This window comes from Somniosus microcephalus, chromosome 11 (assembly GCF_052327205.1).
Source record: "Somniosus microcephalus isolate GS21.2 chromosome 11, FLI_Smic_1.0, whole genome shotgun sequence".
In the NCBI taxonomy this organism is placed as follows: Eukaryota; Metazoa; Chordata; class Chondrichthyes; order Squaliformes; family Somniosidae; genus Somniosus; species Somniosus microcephalus.
Genome location: NC_140997.1, coordinates 103,632,636 through 103,655,294, shown reverse-complemented (window position 1 = coordinate 103,655,294; position 22,659 = coordinate 103,632,636). Strand labels below are relative to the sequence as shown.

Here is a 22,659-nt window from a genome sequence, read left to right as displayed (position 1 = left end):
TAGACTGGCACTCCATTCAGGCACTGACGGTGACCAGTAAGAAAAAAAACGATGATGACATCATACCTGGACGATTAAAAGAAATCTTGGCTAACGCCAAAGAAGTGTTTCAACAGGAACTAGGAACCCTGAAAGGCGCCACCGCCTCAATAAAAGTGGAAGATGCGGCAATTCCCAAGTTTTTTAAGGCAAGGCCGGTGCCATACGCAATTCGTCCAGCCGTCGAGGCAGAGCTGGAGAATTTGGAAAAAGCAGGCGTGTTATCCAAGGTAGATTGGAGCGAGTGGGCAACACCCATCGTCCCGGTCATGAAGAAAACGTTGAATAATGATAAATCTGAAGAACAGAGAAAAGTTTGCATCTGTGGGGACTTCAAGGTGACTGTAAACCCGGTTCTTCACACGGTACAGTATCCTCTTCCGAGGATAGAAGATATTTTCGCCTCACTATCCGGAGGGAAACGTTTCACCAAAATTGACTTAGCACAGGCATATCTACAGATGGAGGTTGAGGAGGCCTCTAAAAAGTATCTCACGATAAACACACACAAAGGCCTGTACCAGTACAATCGACTGGTTTTCGGAGTGGCATCAGCTCCGGCTATCTGGCAAAGAGCTATGGAGCAAGTCCTCCAAGGGATTCCGGGGACTCAATGCTACCTAGACGACATCCTTGTAACAGGAGAAAACGACAACGAGCACCTTGCCAACTTGGAGCAGGTGCTCACGAGGCTGAGAGAACGGGGCCTATGAGCAAATCGCCCCAAATGCGAATTTTTCCAGAAACAAATATCATATTGTGGCCATGTCATTAATGAAGAAGGGTTGCATAAGTCACCTGAAAAAATTGAAGCGGTCGTAAAGGCCCCAGCGCCTGAAAATGTCTCACAATTAAGGTCGTTCCTGGGATTAGTAAATTACTATCATAAATTTTTACCAAACTTGTCGACGGTTCTGCATCCGCTTAACGCACTGCTACAAACGGGAGTAGTTTGGAAATGGAGCGAAGACTGTAAACGTGCCTTCCATAAATGCTTGGCTTGATCACGTCCAGGGAAGTGTTGGCTCATTACAACCCATCACTGCCAATCAGACTGGCGTGCGATGCATCCCCTTACGGCGTGGGAGCGGTATTATCGCATAGATTCCCTGATGGCTCGGAGCGGCCGATAGCTTTTGCGTCACGCTCATTGAACTCAGCTGAGCGTAACTATGCCCAGATCGACAGGGAGGCACTCAGCCTGGTGTGGGGGGGTGAAGAAATTCAACCATTACCTACACGGACAAAAATTTACCTTGTTGACTGACCATCAACCCCTCGTCTCCATATTCAACCCTAAAAAGGGCGTTCCCATTATGACAGCGCAAAGGCTACAGAGGTGGTCCCTTTTCCTAGGGGCACGCCAATATGACATAGAATACAAAGGAACAAAACAGCATGGGAATGCTGACGGGTTATCGCGCCTACCGTTGCCAACGGTGGAAGAGGCGCCTACAGTGGACCCAGTGGAGATATTCCACTCGATCATAGTGGAATGTCTACCGGTGACAAATTCTACCATTGAAAAGGAAACGCGAAATGACCCGACTCTCTCACGAGTCTGCTTTTTCCAAATTCGCCAGGAATGGGCTGCCTGAAGGGATGGCCAGCACATGGCGAACCACTGTTGCCAGCATTCTCGCAAAGAAGAGAACAGCTGTCAGTGTGCCGAGGAACCTTGATGTGTGGATTCAGAGTGGTGATTCCACCCAAACTCAAGGATAGAGTGCTAAAGGAGCTTCACGAGGGCATCTGGGTGGAGTGAAAATGAAGAACTTAGCCAGAGCGTTTGTGTGGTGGCCAGGTATCGATGGAGACATCGAAGAAATGACCAAGAGCTGTCTAGGATGCCAGAAGGTCCAAAACGCCCCACCACAAGCCCCTCTACATCCATGGGAGTGGCCCTTATCTCCATGGCAAAGGGTACATATCGACTTTGCTGGTCCATTTATGGACTCAATGTTCTTAATCGCGGTGGATGCACACTCCAAGTGGCCGGAGGTAATAAAGATGTCCTCCACCACCATGGAAAAAACCATCACAGTATTAAGGACCATATTCGCCAGGAATGGGCTGCCTGAACACATCTGTTCTGATAATGGACCGCAATTTGTATCCGAAGAATTCAGGAAGTTCTTAAAAAAACAATGGGGTTAAGCACTACATGTCCACCCCATACCATCCCGCCACCAATGGATTGGCTGAAAGGTTTGTCCAGACCTTCAAGAAGGCCATAAAGGCCATGGGTAATGAAGACATAAATCTACAACATAAGGTAGATAACTTCTTGTTTGCGTACAGGAATGCAACACATGTGGTTACAAACCAAACCCCCGCCATGATGTTTTTCAATAGAAGACTAAGATGCCGGCTGGATTTGGTCAAGCCAAATGTCAGAAGGGACGTAGAGAACCGGCAATTTCAAAGCATGAATGAAAGGCCAACTAGAACCTTCCAGATAGGTCAACCAGTTTTGGCCCGGGACTACCGTACCGAGAAATGGCAGCCTGGAACTATTTGCACACGACTAGGACCGCTGATGTATACCGTGGACATTGGAGAAAGCATAATAAGGCGCCATGCTGACCAGATCATAGAGTCATCCGAAAAAGGACAACCTACACCACAACTCTATACGCCTAGTGATGAAGCAGAGATACCCATAGTATCTACCTCCGATCCGGTGATACTGGAACCAGATAAACCCGACACTAGCATTGAAGCCGAATCGACCTTGCCAAAAGAACCTACTACACCACCGAGGCGTTATCTGGACCGAGTCAGGAAGCCTCCAGAGAGACTGAATTTGTAATTGATTAACTTCAGCAAATGTATATATTATTGTTCTTGTAAAAATGTTATTTAATGATTACTTAAAATGTTATGTACTATTTATCTAAAAGGGGAGGAATTGTAGTGTATGTACCTTTAAGAGGAACTATGTTTTTGAAGCCCCTGTATACTGTAGTACCAGTCGTGACCACTCGGGTATATAAGCCTGTGTAGCGTCTTGTGTTGTTAGTTCGCCTCCAGACTTTGTTCAGTAAACACTTGTTAAATCAACTCCTGCATTCCGTGTCTCCATTAACACACGGATCTAACAGTAGGTAGCCTCCTTATTCCTCCTACCAAAATGCACCACCTCACACTTATCTATATTGAAATTCATTTGTCATTTACATGCCTATTCTGCAAGTTTGTTTACAGTAGAATTAATTTAAAAGCTTTTAGTTTGTCATGTACACACTCTATTTTAAAAACAAATTACTTGTCAGAAATGACTGGGATAATAATGCATTAACACTTGAGAAACGTCACTCAGTTACACGGTTGTGCATCGACAAACAATCCAAAAGCCCAAGGTGAGCTGAAAGAGGCATATCTATTTGTGCAATTTGTATTAATTTTAAAGTTTCAACGTATTAGTCCATCCCTCATGTCACTACAGCAGTGGCTGTACAAGCAGCAGGAGCAGTGGCTTTCCTATGGTGCGGACGTGCACATAAGTAATTAGAATATTATTCACAATGCAACCAGACAACCAACAAATATAAAGTGCTGTAGTTCTTTAGTTCACAGTATTAGAAGAATTGAACAAGAATGGGTATTTTCAACCTCAATCACTTCCATTAATAAACGTTGTCTTCTTGAACCAGCACACCCCCATGTAACATGTCAGAAATGCAGCATTTATTCACAAGTGCAGAAAAACATATACACAATTTGCATCACCAAATTAAAAACAAAAAGCAGGAAAAGCTATGATTTAACAAAAATAAACAAACATTCATCTTTCTTCCTGGACAGGAGAACCAATCAGGCTGAATTGCAAATGTTTACTAATATGGTGACATAAAGATGTTAATTTACAAATTTCACTTTTAATGTTTTGCTTTCAAACATTCTCCACAATATTAATCCCTGCTCTTAAGAGTAAGGAAGTCTTGCTACAATTGTACAGGGCTGGAGTACTGTGCACAGTTTTGGTCTCCTTATCTGAGGAAGGATATACTTGCCTCAGAGGCGGTGCAACGAAGGTTCACTAGATTGATTCCTGGGGTGAGAGGGTTGTTCTATGAGGAGAGATTGAGCCCATACTCTCGGGAGTTTAGAAAAATTAGAGGTGATCTCACTGAAACATACAAGATTCTGAGGGGGTTGACAGGGATAGATACTGAGAGATTGTTTCCCCTGGCTGGAAAGTCTAGAACTAGGGGGCATAGTCCAAAACTGGCTTAGTGGCAGAAGGCAGAGGGTGATGGTGAAAGGTTGTTTTTGTGACTGGAAGCCTGTGTCCAGTGGGGTACCGCAGGGATTGGTGCTGGGTCCCTTGCTGTTTGTGGTCTACATTAATGATTTGGATGTGAATGTAAAAGGTATGATCAGTAAGTTCGCAGATGACACGAAAATTGGTGGGGTGGTAAATAGCGAGGTGGGAAGCCTCAGGCTACAGGACGATATAGATGGGTTGGTCAGATGGGCGGAACAGTGGCAAATGGAATTTAACCCTGAAAAGTGTGAGGTGATGCATTTTGGGGGGACTAACAGGCAAGGGAATACACAATGAATGTTAAGACCTTAGGAAAGACAGAGGATCAGAGGGACCTTGGTGTGCATGTACATAGATCCCTGAAGGCAGCACAACAGGTGGATAAGGTGGTTTAAAAGGCATATAGAGTCATAGAGTCATAGAGTAATACAGCACGGATAGAGGCCCTTCGGCCCATCGTGTCCATGCCGGCCATCAAGCCCTGTCTAATCTAATCCCATATTCCAGCATTTGGCCCGTAGCCTTGTATGCTATGGCATTTCAAATGCTCATCCAAATGCTTCTTAAATGTTGTGAGGGTTTCTGCCTCCACAACCCTTTCAGGCAGTGAGTTCCAGACTCCAACCACCCTCTGGGTGAAAAAGTTCTTTCTCAAATCCCCTCTAAACCTCCCGCCCTTTACCTTGAATCTATGCCCCCTAGTTATTGACCCCTCTACTAAGGGGAAAAGCTCCTCAGCATCCATCCTATCTATGCCCCTCACAATTTTGTACACCTCAATCATGTCCCCCCTCAGCCTCCTCTGCTCCAAGGAAAACAAACCCAATCTGCCCAGTCTCTCTTCATAGCTGAAGCGCTCCAGCCCTGGTAACATCCTGGTGAACCTCCTCTGCACCCTCTCTAACGCGATCACATCTTTCCTGTAGTGTGGCGACCAGAACTGCACACAGTATTCCAGCTGTGGCCTAACCAGTGTTTTATACAGCTCCATCATAACCTCCTTGCTCTTATATTCTATGCCTCGGCTAATGAAGGCAAGTATCCCATATGCCTTTTTTACCACCTTATCCACCTGTTCCGCCGCCTTCAGGGATCTGTGTACCTGCACACCCAGATCCCTCTGACCCTCCGTCTTGCCTAGGGTCTTTCCCTTCATTGTGTATTCCCTTGCCTTGTTAGACCCCCCATATGGGATACTTGTTAGACCCCCCATATGGGATACTTGCCTTCATTAGCTGAGGCACAGAATATAAGAGCAGGGAGGTTATGATGGAGCTGCACAAAACGCTGGTAAGGCCACAGCTGGAGTACTGTGTGCAGTTCTGGTCACCACACTATAGGAAGGATGTGATTGCTTTGGAGAGGGTGCAGAGGAGATTTACCAGGATGTTACCTGGGCTGGAGCGCTTCAGCTATAAAGAAAGACTGGACAGGCTGGGGTTGTTTTCCTTGGAGCAGAGAAGGCTGAGGGGGGACCTGATTGAGGTATACAAAATTATGAGGGGCATAGATAGGGTGGATAGAAAGGAACTTTTCCCCTTAGTAGAGGGGTCAATAACAAGGGGGCATAGATTCAAGGTAAGGGGCAGGAGGTTTAGAGGGGATTTGAGGAAAAACATTTTCACCCAGAGGGTGGCTGCAATCTGGAACTCACTGCCTGAAAGGGTGGTAGAGGCAGGAACCCTCACAACATTCAAGAAGCATTTGGATGAGCACTTGAAATGCCATAGCATACAAGGCTACGGACCAAATGCTGGAAAATGGGATTAGATTAGACAGGGCTTGATGGCCGGCGCGGACGCGATGGGGCGAAGGGCCTCTTTCTGTGCTGTATAACTCTATGACTCTATGAGGATAGGGGGTCACCCATTTAAGACTGAGATGAGAAGGAATTTCTTCACTTAGAAGGTTGTGAATCTTTGGTATTCTCTACCCCAGAGGGCTGTGGATGCTCAGTCGTAATGTGTATTCAAGGCGGAGATAGATTGATTTTTGAATTCTAAGGGAATCGAGGGATAATGGGGTCGGCGGGAAAGTGGAGCTGAGGTCAAAGAGCAGCCATGATCTTATTGAATGCTGGAGCAGGCTCGAAGGGCTGTATGGCCTACTCCTGCTCCTAATTCTTATGTTCTTAAGTTAAGTGTTTCAACCTTTGCATGTTAAAACTGGGGACCAAAGTGAATGCCCAAAAACTGGTGTCAAATCCAACAGTTGATCCAAAAGCATTTGAGCCATAAACAAAGGGTAGCTGTTATATTTGGGGTAAAGACTGCAGAATCATTGACATCACTGGCACAACAACTTTTTTTAAAGGGCCAATCAGGTCCCTTGTAAAGGGGGGCTGATTTTCTGGTAATGCTTGCATTTTTGGCTAACATTCATGCCTGGACCCTCTGGCGAATGGCTTGTTTGGCTCGTTAATGCAGGCATACTGGCTGCTTTGCATAAACCAGGCTGAGAATGAGGAAATTCCTGACATCGGGACATTCTTGGGGCAGATAGAAGTTCTGTCTCAAACAAGTCCCTAATGAAACTACCAACAAAGGCTGAGGCCTGCTGGATCCACGACCTGATACAATTTCTGGCTTCTCCAAAAGACTTCCAGGGGACTTACCTGTGTGACCAATAGCCCTGCAGATTAGTAAAATAATGTTACTTTAACTTAACACTGTGCTTGTTACTGGCCAGGATTGCGTGTTGACAAGCACTCGGGTTGCTGAGGTACTTAATGATTTGCCTTTCTTTGACTGTCTAATAACCCCCTCAGGCCACACTCGCCCTCCCATGGCAAACTGAAGCTTCGCGCTGGCGCTGCTGATTGGAGGCGGCAGCTGCGCTGTAACCGCCCCTCACTGGCAGGCGTCTGATTGGCATGCCAGTGTGATTGGCAGTCATGTGATTGGCAGGCCCATCCAGCCACTGACGTGTGTTGGGAGGGTCCCACCTTCTCTGGTTGAGAAAGCCTGCAAACGCAAGTCAGTGGCTGGACGGGCCTGCCAATCACACGGCCGCCAGTGAGGTGCAGTTACTGCGCAGCTGCCTGCCTCGAGTCAGCATCCCCCGAGCGACATTTCAGTTTATTTAACTGCACGGCCTAATCAAGAGTGCTGCACAGCTGAGCACGCAAGCAGCTTAGGGGGAACAGTGCCTCAACCCCTCCATCCTTTCAAATTATCGACCCATCTCCAACCTCCATTTCCTCTCCAAAGTTCTTGAACGTGTTGTCGCCTCCCAAATCCATGCCCATCTTTCCCAGAGCTCCTTGTTTGAATCCATCCGATCAGGCTTCCGCTCCTGCCACAGTACTGATACTGCTCTTACCAAGGTCACAAATGACATCCTAATTGACTGCGACAAAGGTAATCTATCCCTTCTCATCCTTCTGGACCTGTCTGCAGCCTTTGGCATGGTTGACCACAAAATTCTGCTCCAACACCTCTCCACTGTCGTTGGATGGGACTGCACTCGCTTGGTTTGATTCCTATCGCTCCAACCGTAACCATAGAATCACCTGCAGCGGCTTCTCTTCCCGATTCCGCACTGTCACTTCTGGTGTCCCCCAAGGACCTATCCTTGGCCCCCTCCTATTTCTCATCTACATACTGCCCCTTGGTGACATCACACGGCAACACGACATGAGTTTTCACATGTACGCTGATGATACCCAGCTCTACCTCTCCTCCTATCTCGAATCATCCACCATCTCTTTACTATCAGACTGCTTGTCCGACATCCAGCACTGGATGAGTAGAAATTGCCTCCAATTAAATATCGGGAAGACTGAAGCCATTGTCTTCGGTTCACGCCACAATCTCCATTCCCTTTCCACTGATTCGATCTCTCTCCCTGGTAACTGTCTAAGGCTAACCAAGCCTGTTCGCAACGTTAGGGTCATATTTGATCACGAACTGAGCTTCCTACCTCATATCCATTCTATCACTAAGACTGCCCATTTCCACCTTCATAATATCGCCCGTCTCTGCCCTTACCTCAACTTATCTGCTGCTGAAACCCTCATCCATGCCTTTATCACCTCTAGACCTGACTATTCCAATGCACTCCTGGCCAGCTTCCCTTGTTCTACCCTTCATAAACTTGAGGTCATCCAAAACTCTGCTGCCCGTGTGCTAACTCGCATCAAGTCCCACTCACCTATCTCCCCTGTGCTTGCTGACCTACATTGGCTCTCAGTTAAGCAATGCCTTGATTTTAAAATTCTCATCCTGGTTTTCAAATCCCTCCATGGCCTCACCCTTCCTTACCTCTAATCTCCTCCAGCCCTACAATCCTCCTAGGCTTCTGCACACCACCTATTCTGGACTTTTGAACATCCCCGATTTTAATCGCTCCACCATTGGCGGTCGTGCCTTCAGCTGCCTGGGTTCTAAGCTCTGGAATTCCCTCCCTAAATCTCTCCTCCTCCTTTAAGACTCTCTTTAAAACCTACCTCTCCGACCAAGGTGTTGGTCTTCTGCCCTAATATCTCCTTATATGGCTCGGTGTCAATTTTTTTTGATAACATTCCTGTGAAGTGCCGTGGGACGTTTTATTATGTTAAAGGTGCTATATAAATATATACAGTAAGTTGTTGTTGAGGGAGTTAAGGTGATGTGAATGGCAAGCAATGAAGGAAGGTGAGAAAATAATGTGAGATCACCTGGTCAGTGATCAGGACCTTGGTAGCAGAGAGGCTGCAAGGGATGGCAAGGCCAAAGGGGTGGCCAAATGAATGGGTGGGGAAATTTATGTGGAGGGTGAGATTGAGTGAGGACAGAAGAGAAGTCAGAGGGGAGGTGGGTGAGGATGTTTAGGTGTAAAAAGTCACCAAGGATGAGATGAGTTACATGGCTCTAAGAGGCTAAGAGGTTAATAGAGGATATCTGTGACGATGCCCTATTGACATCAGGCTTCAGGGAACAATATACAAGGGTTTTAAATGAAAGGTGGGAAGGCTGGAACAGGGTGATGTGGTTGAAAGGAGAGCATGCCAGGGAAGAAAAGGGGAAATAGACCAAGGTGTGATTAGGGATATACGATGGCTGCCAATATGGTGGCATTGCCCATACCCGGCAAGGACCTGGAACTTGCTGCCGACGGAAGTGGTGGAAGCGGAGGCACTCAATGTTTTCAAGGGGAGACTGGATAGGCACTTGAGGGAAATAAACTTGCAAGGCTACGGGGATAGAGCGGAGAATGGGGCTGACTGGATTGCTCTACAGAGAGCCGGCACGGACTCGATGGGTCGAATAACCTCCTTCTGTGCCGTTAAGACAACAATTATGTTCGGTGTCTTGTGCTGTGCAGTTTTTTAATTATGTGAATTTTTGTCAGCAGCAAAGTAGATACGAGAAGTGAATGGCCAATCGCACCATGTTGGGCCGCTGAGCTTGGTCAAGGGGGGTGAAACCCTGCACTTACCGGGAGTCCACCTCGCATACTTGGCCGCGCACTCGCAGCTCTTCTTCTTGACCTCGGGGAACGGGTCGACGATGGTCCTCTGCAGTATTCGGACCATGTCATCCAGGTAGGGGGCCAGCTTCTTGCCGCACAGCTCGACGGTCAGCACCAGCAGCTCCACCAGAGCCAGGCGCAGCTCCTCGGCCGGCTCGGCCAGCTCGGCCAGGCTCAGGCGCTGCACGGCGGCGGGCACCAGGTGCGGCAGGGCCTCGTGGGGCCGGGGCGCGGCGCGCAGCAGGCCGGCCAGGGTGAGGGCGGCCAGCTCCCGGCAGCGCTCGGCCGGGTCGCACAGGCTGCGGAGCAGAGGCGGCAGCAGGGCGGCCAGCAGGCGCTGCTGCACCCCGCTCGGCCGCCGCTTCCCCAGCGCCTCGGCGCGGATGCACTCGAGGGCCCGCCGCCTCGAACTCTTGCTCTCATTGCCCAGGCAGTTGAGGTGGCGGCCAAGCGCCTGGCACACGACGGCCGCCTGCTGCTCCTCGGCCTGTGTTTCCACGGCGGCCGCCTGCTGCTCCCCGGCCTGGGTTTCCACGGCGGCCGCCTGCTGCTCCTCGGCCTGGGTTTCCACGGCGGCCGCCTGCTGCTCCTCGGCCTGGGTTTCCACGGCGGCCGCCTGCTGCTCCTCGGCCTGGGTTTCCACGGCGGCCGCCTGCTGCTCCTGGGCCTGGGTTTCCACGGCAGCCGCCTGCTGCTTCTGGGCCTGGGGAACCGCCGCCATCAGCTCCGTTGCTAAGGACAACGGCGCGCCGCTTTACGACCGTTACCAAGGCCCCAGCTGCCGGCCTTTTCCATAGAAGCAGCTTGAGTGACGGCCTGTTGTCGCCGTGACTCTGACACACAGCCTGTGTCTCAATTCACAGAGTGTGGCGGCTGCCGGAGGCATCACCTTAAAATCAAAGCCTGGCCTTTCAGAGTGAACTTCTTCACACAGAACAGTTGAGGCGAATAGCATAGATGCATTTAAAGGGAAGCTGGATAAACACAGAGGGAGAGGGGAATATATATATATATATATATAGAAGGATATAAAGAAAGACTTGCATTTCTATAGCGCCTTTTACGACCACGGACATCTCAAAGTGCTTTACAACCAATTAAGTACTTTTGAAGTGGAGTCACTGTTGTAATGTAGGAAACGCGGCAGCCAATTTGCGCTCGGCAAGCTCCCACAAACAGCAATGTGATAATGACCAGGTCATCTGTTTTTGTTCTGTTGATTGAAGGATAAACATTGGCCAGGCCAGGGGAGAACTCCCCTGCTCTTCTTTGAAATAGTGCCATGGGATCTTTTACGTCCACCTGAGAACAGACATGGTTTAACATCTCATCTGAAAGACGGCACCTCCAACAGTGCAGCACTCCCTCAATACTGCACTGGAGTGTCAGCCTAGATTTATGTGCTCATGTCCCTGGACTGGGACATGAACCCACAACCTTCTGATTCAGGGGTGAGTATGCTACCAACTGAGCCACAGCTGACACTGATAGGGTTTGAGGAAGAGGGGTGGGAGGAGGCTCGTGTGGAGCATAAACACCAGCATAGGCCGAATGGCCTGTTTCTGTGCTGTAAATATTATGTAGGACAGAAGGTAGTGGAAATCTGGAACTCATTTTGCTCCAAAAAAGCTGTTGAGTCTCGGGGTCAATTGAAAATGTCAAAACTGAGATTGGTTGATTTTTGTTGGGCAAGGGTATTAAGGGATATGGAACTAACGTGGGTTAACAGAGTTAAGATACAGATCAGCTCGAGAAGCTGAATGGCTTCCTCCTGTTCCTATTTTAATTGGACCAATAGGGATAGCACTGAGTTGCCCCAGTGTTACCTGACATAAGTCAGCACCAAAATCATAGAATGATACAGCACAGAAGGGGGTCCATTCAGTTTTTCATGCCTGTGTCGGCTCTTTGAAAGAGCTATTCCAATCTAATTAGTCCCACTCCCCCATCCTTTCCCCATAGCCCTGTAATTTATTCCACCTCAAGCACATATCCAATTCCCTTTTGAAAATTACTATTGAATCTGCTCCCACCAGATCATAACAACTCACTGTGTTAAAATAAATCTCATCTCCCCTCTGGTTATTTTGCCAATTACCTTAAATCTGTGTCCTCTGGTTACCGACCCTCCTGCCAGTGGAAACAGTTTCTCCCTATTTACTCTATTAGAACCCGTCATAATTTTGAACACTTCTCTTAACTCTCTCCTTAACCTTCTCAAGTGCCCTTTTTGACGGTCACTGTCTTGTTTTGCACACTTTGTACAAAAATAATAAATTGCAGGACAACGGAGTATTACAGTTTAAACTCTTTATGAAGCATCAGGTCTGATCTGACTCACAGCAGTACAGCACCGTGTGGACAAGATGGAGTCAGGGCCCCTGGGTCTTCTAAACAATAGCAGTCCTTACAGATGCCTGCGGGCCAATGATAAATCAATATGCAAATGTTACATCCCCTTTTAAAAGAAAAATGTTATGCATTACTTTTGAACCTTCTACATAATGTTCTCAGTAGCATCAACATATAAGTAAACTCAACATTTAACTAGCACTGAAAACATCTCAACGTTTCAATAACGATGTACAGTTTTTTTAGGGCAGCGATCCGTCTACACCCTTTGGCAGTTCACAAGTCAAGGATAACCCTACGCTTGACCTCTCATCCCGACCTTGTGTGGTATGGAACTGAGCATGCTCCTGAATCGGTCAACAAATCAGGTTCAGGTTTAGGTTCAGGTAAGTATGATGTGTTTTGTGTATTGCTCTGTTCATCACACTCTGTTGCACTGATCCTCTCGTCGGAATGATGGTGTTGTTCCTTGGTGTTCAGGAGGTGCCTGCGATTGCGGCGGTACACCTGTCCTTCTGGGGTGCGGACGTGATACGATCGCTCAGTGTCAGCTGGCTGGATGACGACTGCTGGCTTCCAGTAGTCATGCTCCTGGATTCTGACGGATTCTCCATTGTGCAGCGGCGGCAGTAGTCTAGCTGACCTGTCATAGTATCTCTTTTGGTGTTGCTGTCTCTACACGTTTTGCATGCACTTGCTTGCAGCTGACGACCTCTGGCTGCAGCTGCTGGTTGGTGCTTGGAAGGATTGAGCGAGGTCTGCGGCTCATCAACAGCTGTGCTGGTGACTTGAAGTTGTCAACGGGAGTGTTGCGGTACTCAAGGAGACTGATGTAGGGGTCTCTTTTGTCCGCTTTGGCTTTGTCCATGAGTGTTTTTGCAATCTGGACAGTTTTTTCAGCAAGGCCATTACTTTAAGGGTAATGTGGGCTTGATGTGACATGTGTGAAATCCCATGCCTTGGTAAACGACTCGAACTCTTTTGATTTGTATTGGGGGCCATTGTCTGAGACTAAAGTCTCTACCATGCCATGCCTGGCAAAGGCTGCCTTTAGCTTGTGGATCACAGCTGCAGATGTGGTGCTGTGAAGCTTGTCCAATTCAAAAAATCTGCTGTAATAATCAACAGTCACTGTGTAGTCCTCATTGTTCCATGTGAACAGATCCGTTGCCGCGACCTGCCAGGGCCTGTCTGGGATACGGTGAAGTATCATGGGCTCTTTGACATTTGATGGGCGGCGTTCTAGACAAATGGAACATTTTCCGACAATGTCCTCAATGTGTTTGCAGATTCTGGGCCAAAACATAATGTCATGTGCTCCTTGTTTGCATTTTTCCATGCCCATACGTCCAGCATGAATTTTTGTCAACATCTCTTCTCTGAGACTGGTAGGAATGATGATTTTCTCCCCTTTGAAGATGATTCCGTTGATTTGTGACAGTTCGTCTCTGTGGTTCCAGAATTCAGATATGCTCTGAGGGCATTTCCTCCTTTCCTCAGGCCATCCTTCATGTATGACTTTGCTCAGCAGTGTGAGTTGTGCATCTTTCTCCGTTCCTGCCCGGATCTCCTTCAGTTTTGAGTCACTCACAGGTAAGCTGTTGTGGGAGAAAACGTATTAAACATTAAGGCATGCTGGGATACTTGACCACTTTACTAATTGAACAAAGGACACTAAACTAGTTAAAACTAAAAGAACTGCTGACTGCCATAATGAAGTCAAGCTGACCTTTTGGCTTAGGACATCTGGTGATAAAATGTGAACATGTTAATCTGTTTCTTGAGAACAATGGAACCTATGAAACCTTATGTTGAAATGTAATGTAAGCTAATCACCTGAAGTTGTTTACCTTGCTGTATAACTATGAGTGCTGTACATTAGTAATTTAGAGTGCTGGTGGGCAGTAGGGACTGCTGCAGACTCTCCGTGATATCACGTAATAAATTCCTAAAGCGAACCTCGAAGTCTCCGTCTGATAGTTAATTTCCTCGACAGAATTTGGCATAGTCTGGCAGGATCCCTAACAACGGGATCTAAAAGAACTAAGAAGGTCTAAGTTGGGTATAGCGTCGACCTTGTATATCACTTGGCCCGCTTAGGCTCCAATTAGACAAAGGAAATTTAAAAAGGGACTCTCCTAAAAATAAAAGGAAAGTGCCCGGTGCCTCCCAGCTGAAAGGGGGAGAGCACCTAGCGCGTCCCAGCTGAAAGGGGGAGAGCACCTAGCGCGTCCCAGCTGAAAGGGGGACGGCGCGCGGTTGCCTAGTTATCCGGCCGGTGACTCATGCTGAGCCAAGAAGCCCGTCAGGCTGAGGCAAGACTGCTGAGAAGAGAGAAAAGACTATGGCACCGAATTAAGTAGCTACAAAGAGAATAAAGGGTTGACTTCAGGATTCGCGGACGGAAAAACCAGTGAGCGCTCATTGTATTTTGTGTATATAAAATAACCCGCGGTTGTATAACCAGTAAGTTTAAAACTAAGTTACAGGAGTAAGGAGAAGATGGGAAATAACGGCAGTCGAGCGGATTCGTCCGAGCCTGCCAAGAAAGGAGCCCGAGGCAAGGTAGAACAGGAGGCTGCAAATGGTAAAATCAAGATATGTAAAAGAACGAATGACAGAATAAAAAAGCTCGTGCAACATCGAAAAAAGGTAGGAGATCCCATCGTTCCACCGGGTTCGCCAGCCGATACTGTAATAAAAGAAACAGGAGACGATCGGTATGCGGTAACTTTTAGTAGTGATCTGTATGGATGGTCGGGTGGAGATTGGCCTTATGGGGGAAGTTTTAAAATACCTTTAATAAAAGAATGGGAAGAAATTACTAGAAATGAAGGAGGGGATCCTGAGTGGGACACCCCCTATATGTTATGGTGCTTTGCTAGGTGGATGGAAGTAGCAAAAAGACACCAACCCCCAAAGAAGAAGGGGAAGCAGGAAGAGGAGGTTATGGTAGAGGCAGAGGAAGGGGAAGCGGACAATGGCAAATGAGAGATAGATCACAGGATGAATGTAGGAACTGTGGGAAAAGAGGACATTGGGCTAGAGATTGCCGATGCCCCCCAAGGCCACAGCAGGGATACGCCCAACAAGGAGGGTATCCAGCTCCAGCGGCAGAAGGAACTTCCTTTTCTTTCAGTAACCCTAATCCATCCGCATAGGGGTGCCACGGAGAAGGCGGCTGTGATCAGATTGTCCAAATCCATGAGAGAACAGCCTATGGCTACAGTTAAAATAGGAAATAGCCATTTGGACCTTCTGGTCGATACCGGTGCAACAATGTCCTCTGTACCCCCCTCCGTGGGTATACCCGCCAGTCAATTTAACGTTGTAAGCATGGGAGTAGCTGGTATCCCTATGTTAGAACCCCTCTCCAAACCTACCGAAATTCAAGTGCACGGGCAATCCGTCACAGACACCCTCATAATTTCTCATACCGCCCCTCTCCCTATGTTGGGAAGACAGGCTTTATGTAAATTGGGAGCAGTTATATACTGCACTCGAGACGGCATGTTCATGGAACTGCCTCAAATACAAACTCATCAGCTAATGAATTTAATGATAGAGGAAAAGCAAGTAGAAGGAGCCCCCATTTTGTACTGCTGGCAGCTGAATAGCAATCCTTATGGCCAATTGGTAAAAAATGTATACCAAGCCTTGCAGGAATTGGAAGATTCTCAGGGGCAGTATTTACAATATCTAATTGAAACCAGTAGAGAAAAGAAACGGACCCATTGTACGGCATGGTACACGCATAAAGAAACACCCAATTATCAAGAATTGGTTTGCTCATACCTAAACCAGCCAGAATTGCTGCAGATTTCACCTTATTTATTCTTTGGAGATAAAGGCCTGGGAATGTTGGTTCACCTTACACACGAACAAAAAGAAAGATTTAGGATGCATCACACGTCCGAACCCCACCTGACTATAGCAGTCAGAGCCCCGGCTAAGGCGAAGGAAGTGGGGGAGATGATAAATAGAATACAACACCGCAAGCCAGTCTATTCCATCACATTGCCAATTCAAGCTGGAAAGGTGGAGATAGAATTCTTTAATGAAACAGAGGGAAAAATTCGCTGGTTAAGAAAAGAATGGGATACTATTTTTGAAAGACAGCAGCCCCCTAAGGAAAATCTGCAATTGTTACCATGGGCATTGACTAAAGTACCTTCTGAATTATGGGCAAAGCACAAGAATCATGTGGGAAAGGTGCATTCGGCACCTGAACATAGGGTCCAGCTACAGAAGAATGCTGTTTTGCCCTGTCTAAAGCAGTACCGCCTGGCCCCAGAGGCCGAGGAAGGAATAGCAGCGGTAATACATTCTTTACTGCAGCAAGGGGTTTTAGTCAAAACACAGAGCCCCTGCAATACTCCTATTTTGCCCATCCCGAAAGTAGGAAGACCAAATGACTGGCGTTTTGTGCAAGATCTCCGGGCGATCAATAAAATAGTCATTCCCATTGCTCCCTTGGTGCCAGATACCAACATCATCCTCTCCTCTATACCAGCTGATGCAACTACCTTTTCGGTTATCGATTTGTGTTCTGCTTTCTTCTCCATACCACTGCATAAGGACAGTCAATATCTGTTTGCCTTTACTTATAAAAATCAGCAATATACCTGGACCAGGTTGCCCCAGGGGTATACTGGAAGTCCTGCGGTGTATGCGGCAGCGGTTAAAAATGACTTGGAGGAATGTCAGTTATCGGATCAGTCCACCTTAATCCAGTACACAGGTGACCTTTTGGTTGCCTCCCGAACGGGGCCAGACTGCCAAGAAGATACTATAAAATTGCTCCAGCATCTGGCTAGCAGGGGACACAGGGTGTCCTCCGAGAAGTTGCAGTTTTGCCAAACATCCGTCCAGTATTTGGGTTTTCAGTTGGAGTATGGACAGCGAAGATTGGGACTGGAAAGAATAAGAGCAGTGGATAAAGTGCTGATCCCGCGAACAAAGAAGGACATTTTGTCGTTTCTGGGAATGGTGGGTTATTGTAGACAATGGATATATGACTACAGAGAAATGGATGCGGTCTTACGATCAGTTACGCTGCAGACACAGTCGAATGGACGCCAGAACGAGATAAGGCATTCAGTGATCTTAAAAAAGCTATGGTCAGTGCTCCCGCGTTAGGACTACCTAAGTATAATAAGCCTTTTCAGTTATACGTCAATGAAAGAGAAGGCTTTGCAACAGGAGTACTGGCACAAGAACATGGGGGAGGAAAAAGGCCTGTAGCACATTACTCTGTAGCCTTACCAGCCGTAGTGAGAGGAATGCCAGCCTACTTACGAGCCGTTGCTGCAACCGCCACAATAGTGGAAAAATCCATCCCTATTGTGCTTGATCACCCTTGTGTGGTAATTGTTCCCCACGCAGTGCTGCTATTATTAAATTCGGCAGCTACTCAGCACTTTACGGCGGCAAGAAGGACTGGGTATGAGATAATCCTCTTGTCACACTCTCTACCAGCGATCACCAGCTGTCAACCCGGCGACCTTTGTGCCAATACCAACAGAACATCCAGGTGAACCAGAACACGACTGCTTGTTAACTGTTGAAGCCACCACTACACCCAGGCCAGATTTGCTAAGTGATCCTATTGATAATCCTGACTTGATCCTCTTCACGGATGGTTCTTCGCATCGACCCAGTGATGATCAACTATTAGCAGGTTATGCGGTGGTGACTCCTCATGAATTATTGGAAGCTTATGCGTTGCCACCTGGCACATCTGCACAAGCAGCTGAACTATATGCATTAACCAGAGCCTGTATTTTGGCTAAAGATCAAAGCGTCAATATCTATACTGACTCCCGTTATGCATTTGGGGTAGTGCATGATTTTGGACAATTATGGAAAAACAGAGGTTTTATTACATCCTCAGGAAAATCTATTAAGCATGCGCAAATGGTGTTAAATTTGTTGGAGGCTATTCAGTTGCCAAGTAAAATTGCAGTACTAAAATGTGAGGCCCACACCATGGCAGGTGATGAAGTCTCGTGTGGAAATAGGTTTGCTGATAGTGCGGCTAAAGAGGTCGCACTGAGGCAGGCCCCACAGCTTCCAGCCGCCAAAAATACCGTTAGTAACTTTCCTCCAGAACTTCCTAGTAGCATTGATGCTGATCTACTACGACAGGCCCAAAGTCAGGCAACAGTCCAAGAAAAACGTACTTGGAGTAAGGCAGGTTGCTATCAAGATCATGATATATGGATGCATCCTGATGGCCGAGTGGTTTGCCCACGAAGCTTGTTTTTGCCCCTGTCTCGCCTGGCACATGGACAGGCTCACATGGGCAAAGGAGGGATGGCACATGCATTGTCCCAACAATGGTATGCACCAGGAATAACGGTAACAATTGAAAAAGTTGCCAGAACGTGTTTAGTATGTCAGCAGAACAATAGAGGGAAATCGCCCGCAAATTTTGATCACCTACCCCAACCAGAGCTGCCCTTTGAGAATCTACAGATAGATTTTGTACATATGCCCGCAGTAAAAGGATTTAAGTACATACTGGTAATAGTAGATATGTTCTCCAGATGGGTAGAGGCATACCCCACTAGGAGGGATGATGCCAGAACAGTAGTAAGCATTCTGCTAAAAGAAATAATACCTAGATTTGGAATACCTATGGGAATAAACAGTGACAGAGGAACTCATTTCACCAGCAAACTGATAAAAAACTTAACTGAAGCCCTTGGATTTCAATGGAAATTGCACATACCTTACCAGCCACAATCCTCAGGAATAGTGGAAAGAGTGAATGGGGAAATCAAGGCCGCCCTAACCAAAGTATGCCAGCAAAATGGGTTGCAATGGTCGGATGCCGTGCCAGTAGTAATGTATGCCCTGAGAAATCAGAAAAATAGAAACACAGGTCTGACACCACATGAGATCTTGATGGGCCGGCCTATGACAACAGGCACACGCCCACCCATGACTCCAGAGAAGGTGGCATTAATTTGGAATAATGAAAAATCATTAAAATATGCTCAGGCCACGTGTGAAACAGCAGGAAGAATACATGAGAAAGTGAGACAGGCCCAGACGCGCCCCACAGAAGGAAACATGCACCCCTTTAAACCCGAAGATCAAGTTTATGTGAAAGCGCTAAATAAAGAATCTTTTTCTCCTAGGTGGAAAGGACCATATTTGGTGCTGCTTACAACTCGAACAGCTCTCAAATTGAAAGAAAAACCTGATTGGGTACACGCTACAAGGTGCAAGTTGCATCATCCGGAGGAAACACCGGAGGTGGAGTATAAACATACTGCACCAGACACCGCTTCAGAAACGGGAAAAGATCCGTGCCCACCATAATTTGGCACTCCATTGAAGGACTGATTACTTTCAGATTGCTATATATGTTTATATTTAATGCTGTATAACAATAATTAGGATAATTTAAAGATTTCTAGGATAAATCAGGAAATATGTTAAACCAGATAATAATAATCGGCCTATGTGTAATAAGGACAGCCGCCTGGACCATCCTGCCTACTGAAAAAACAGAATGGGCAGGCCAGTTAGGATGGAAGGCGAGAGACAGTAACCAATCGCAGGGAACTTACACTTGTAACAATGGCACCATTTGTGTAATTGCTAATTGGATGATTAATTGCGAAGCCTGTGGGATGTTCGAAATGAAATCTGGGAAGGATAAAATAGTATTTAGCCAAGGATCTAACATAACTCTAAGTATAAAATGGGAAAAAGGAGTGAACATAAGTTGTAGGATAGAGAATGACACTGACATACTAAACAATTATACTAAATTATGGAAATGGTATAAAAATGACACAAGAACCGGAGACATGGAACAACCGATATATTTGAAAGACGGTCAGGCGTACGGATGCGTGAATGCAACTCTTATAGAAGGAAGACCTCACTGGTATGGGGAAACATTCTTTGCAAAGAAAACGAAACAGATAGAAAGTCCTATGGACCATTTGCAAAGATTGCATTCTACCTGTACCCCGGTCTTGATCTCCCCATATACTCTAAATTTGACAGTACAGGTACAATATGAGGATAAAAAAGATACTGGATGTAATATTACTACTATACAAGCCAAATTGAGTAAGAGAGTTAGGATCGGGAGAAGGAGAAGGGACTTAGCAACGGTCTTGGGAGGAGTAGGAACTGGTATGGGAGCCCTTAATGCAATAGATATTGAAACATTGCAGAATAAAATACAGCAAGTAGGAGGGCTGACAGGAGATGCTATAAAATTAAGAAATGCTTGGGACAATGGACTGACAGCAGCGATGTTAACACAGTGGATATCAGATACAATGAGTTGGAAGCAAGTAAATAAGGTAGAAAAGGAACAAGAGAATGTTGCAAAGGGACAAGAGAAAGTCAATAATCATACTCAATGTATGTTTAAAAAAATTACCAAGCAGTCACTGAGGGCTGAGCTAGAGCGAATCGCTATGTCAGGACATGCTCCTAGTTGGATGAGAATTTTCGGATTTGAAGGAAATAATCTAGAAGTAAAACCTCATCGAAGATATACTAAATGTGACCTTAAGGGATGTAATTTTACAATGAAAGTGGTTAATTTGACAAAAGCCAAAACCTGGTGTCAGTTCTTGGTATTGCCCCAACTGTTTGGAGAAAACTTTTGGTATCCCGAATTTCATGGTAAATGGATAGATCAGGGGAATAAGACCCACGATGCCTCAGATTGCCAAGATTGGCCGTTTGGAAAAGTATGCCCATTGCATACCCCTATATATGAACCTTGCACATTGCAGCATAGTAGAGGTACATGTATTTGGAATTTGAAACCTTGTAATGATACTACCTTGCATGAGATAGGCCAGAACTATCTGTGTATTAGCAGTGCCTGGCCTATATATGTAGACGGGATTTTGAAAAGGCCCCCTTTAAACACTTGCATAAAAGATGTTTATACTGTGTTTGACCCACATACCAACAAGACATATCAGTTGGGAAAATGGGCTACGGTAATGCAAAGAAGAACTGTATTGGGGATAGAAAATGCCCCCCCTACAGTTAATTTGGCTAATCTGACGAAATCTTTGAAAAACAATGAAAAGATAGCAGAAGCCTTAGCGAAAAGAGGAAGAGATCTGCACCATTTAAAAGCAGTGATGGATTATGATGAGCAAGGTTTGATTCAAATAGCTACGCAAATAACAGATTTGACGGTACACCACTGGTGGGATGTGTTTAACGGATGGTCACCTAAAGCATCCGCAGTGCTGGAATTGTTTGTTCACCCGATGGTTATATTTTGTGTAGTGACAGGAGTTTTATTTATATTAATTTGTATAATGTGGATAAGAGTGAGATATCTGCTAGCGCAAACAGTAGAATCAGTAGCATCTGTAAAAAGAGCTACGGAAGTACTAGAGAGAAAGGAAAGAAAAAGAGCAAACCAGGATGACTATGATGAAGAAGATTGTCTAAAAATGCGTCCCTTCCCAAAGGGATATTATCCTCCCTATGGAAACGAACTGAATACAATGCCGTAAAGCAGTGTTGATCAGTAAAGATCAACAAGGAGGGAATTGTGGGAGAAAACGTATTAAACATTAAGGCATGCTGGGATTCTTGACCACTTTACTAATTGAACAAAGGACACTAAACTAGTTAAAACTAAAAGAACTGCTGACTGCCATAATGAAGTCAAGCTGACCTTTTGGCTTAGGACATCTGGTGATAAAATGTGAACATGTTAATCTGTTTCTTGAGAACAATGGAACCTATGAAACCTTATGTTGAAATGTAATGTAAGCTAATCACCTGAAGTTGTTTACCTTGCTGTATAACTATGAGTGCTGTACATTAGTAATTTAGAGTGCTGGTGGGCAGTAGGGACTGCTGCAGACTCTCCGTGATATCACGTAATAAATTCCTAAAGTGAACCTCGAAGTCTCCGTCTGATAGTTAATTTCCTCGACAGCTGTTGTGCACCTGCACATCCATGCCTTCACTGAGGCTGTTGTCCTGGTAGCTAAGAGACTTTCTGGAGAGTGTGTCTGCGACAGGAATGTCTTTGCCTGGACGGTGAATGATTGTGAAGTCGTACCTCTGTAGCTGAAGGATCATTCTCTGTAGCTGTGGTGGGGCTGCGGCTAGTGGTTTCCTCATGATTGACTCGAGGGGCTTGTGGTCGGATTCCACAATGACTTGTCGGCCATAGACGTACTGGTGGAAACGCTTACATCCAAACAGAATTGCATATAGCTCTTTCTCGATTTGAGCCTAGTTGATGTCACTGTCAGAGAGATCTGAAAGCGTAGCCGATGGGCTTTCCTTCTTGCAGTAATACTGCGCCTTGTCCATACTTTGACGCGTCCACTTGTAGTCTGAGCTCTTTGTTGGGGTCGAAGTAGGCAAGAACTGGTCCTGGTTCTCTGGTGATTAGGTCTTTCATTTTCTTAAATGTTGTGTCATGTTGTTTGTCCCACAGGAACTCATTGGATTGTTTGAACAACTGACGCATGGGTGCGTTGATTTCGGAGAGGCTCGGGGAAAACTTGGCTAAGTAGTTAACCATGCCT

The 22,659-nt window shown here is 46.3% G+C and overlaps 2 protein-coding genes across 10 annotated transcripts in view; one reads left to right on the top strand and one right to left on the bottom strand.

The window, feature by feature from the left end:
* dnaaf5 (dynein axonemal assembly factor 5) overlaps positions 1-10,665 on the bottom strand; it is a 279,409-nt gene extending 268,744 nt beyond the window's left edge. For 2 of the 5 annotated variants that reach the window (XR_015079991.1, XM_086001141.1), the window contains exon 1: positions 9,728-10,657. Coding sequence is in view for 4 of the 5 variants with exons in the window: in XM_086001141.1 (XP_085857267.1) it covers positions 9,728-10,481 (754 nt within the window). In the remaining variant the exon portion in view is untranslated. Of the gene's footprint in view, positions 1-9,727 lie in introns of all 5 variants that reach the window. The other 3 variants (XM_086001145.1, XM_086001144.1, XM_086001143.1) reach the window with 3 other exon arrangements.
* LOC147110809 (uncharacterized) lies at positions 9,749-22,020 on the top strand. 5 transcript variants are annotated; one of them, XM_086001148.1, is made up of 4 exons: positions 9,749-9,833; positions 10,987-11,211; positions 12,350-14,832; positions 19,258-22,020. In XM_086001148.1, the coding sequence occupies exon 4, from the start codon at positions 19,555-19,557 to the stop codon at positions 21,625-21,627; it is 2,073 nt and encodes a 690-aa protein (XP_085857274.1). In that variant the 5' UTR covers positions 9,749-9,833; positions 10,987-11,211; positions 12,350-14,832; positions 19,258-19,554; the 3' UTR covers positions 21,628-22,020. The 5 variants fall into 5 exon arrangements, with proteins under 5 accessions (XP_085857274.1, XP_085857275.1, XP_085857273.1 ...); XM_086001149.1 differs by having other exon boundaries at positions 10,987-12,498; positions 13,613-14,832; XM_086001147.1 differs by having other exon boundaries at positions 10,987-13,705; positions 14,596-14,832.
* The last annotated feature ends 639 nt before the right edge of the window (positions 22,021-22,659 follow it).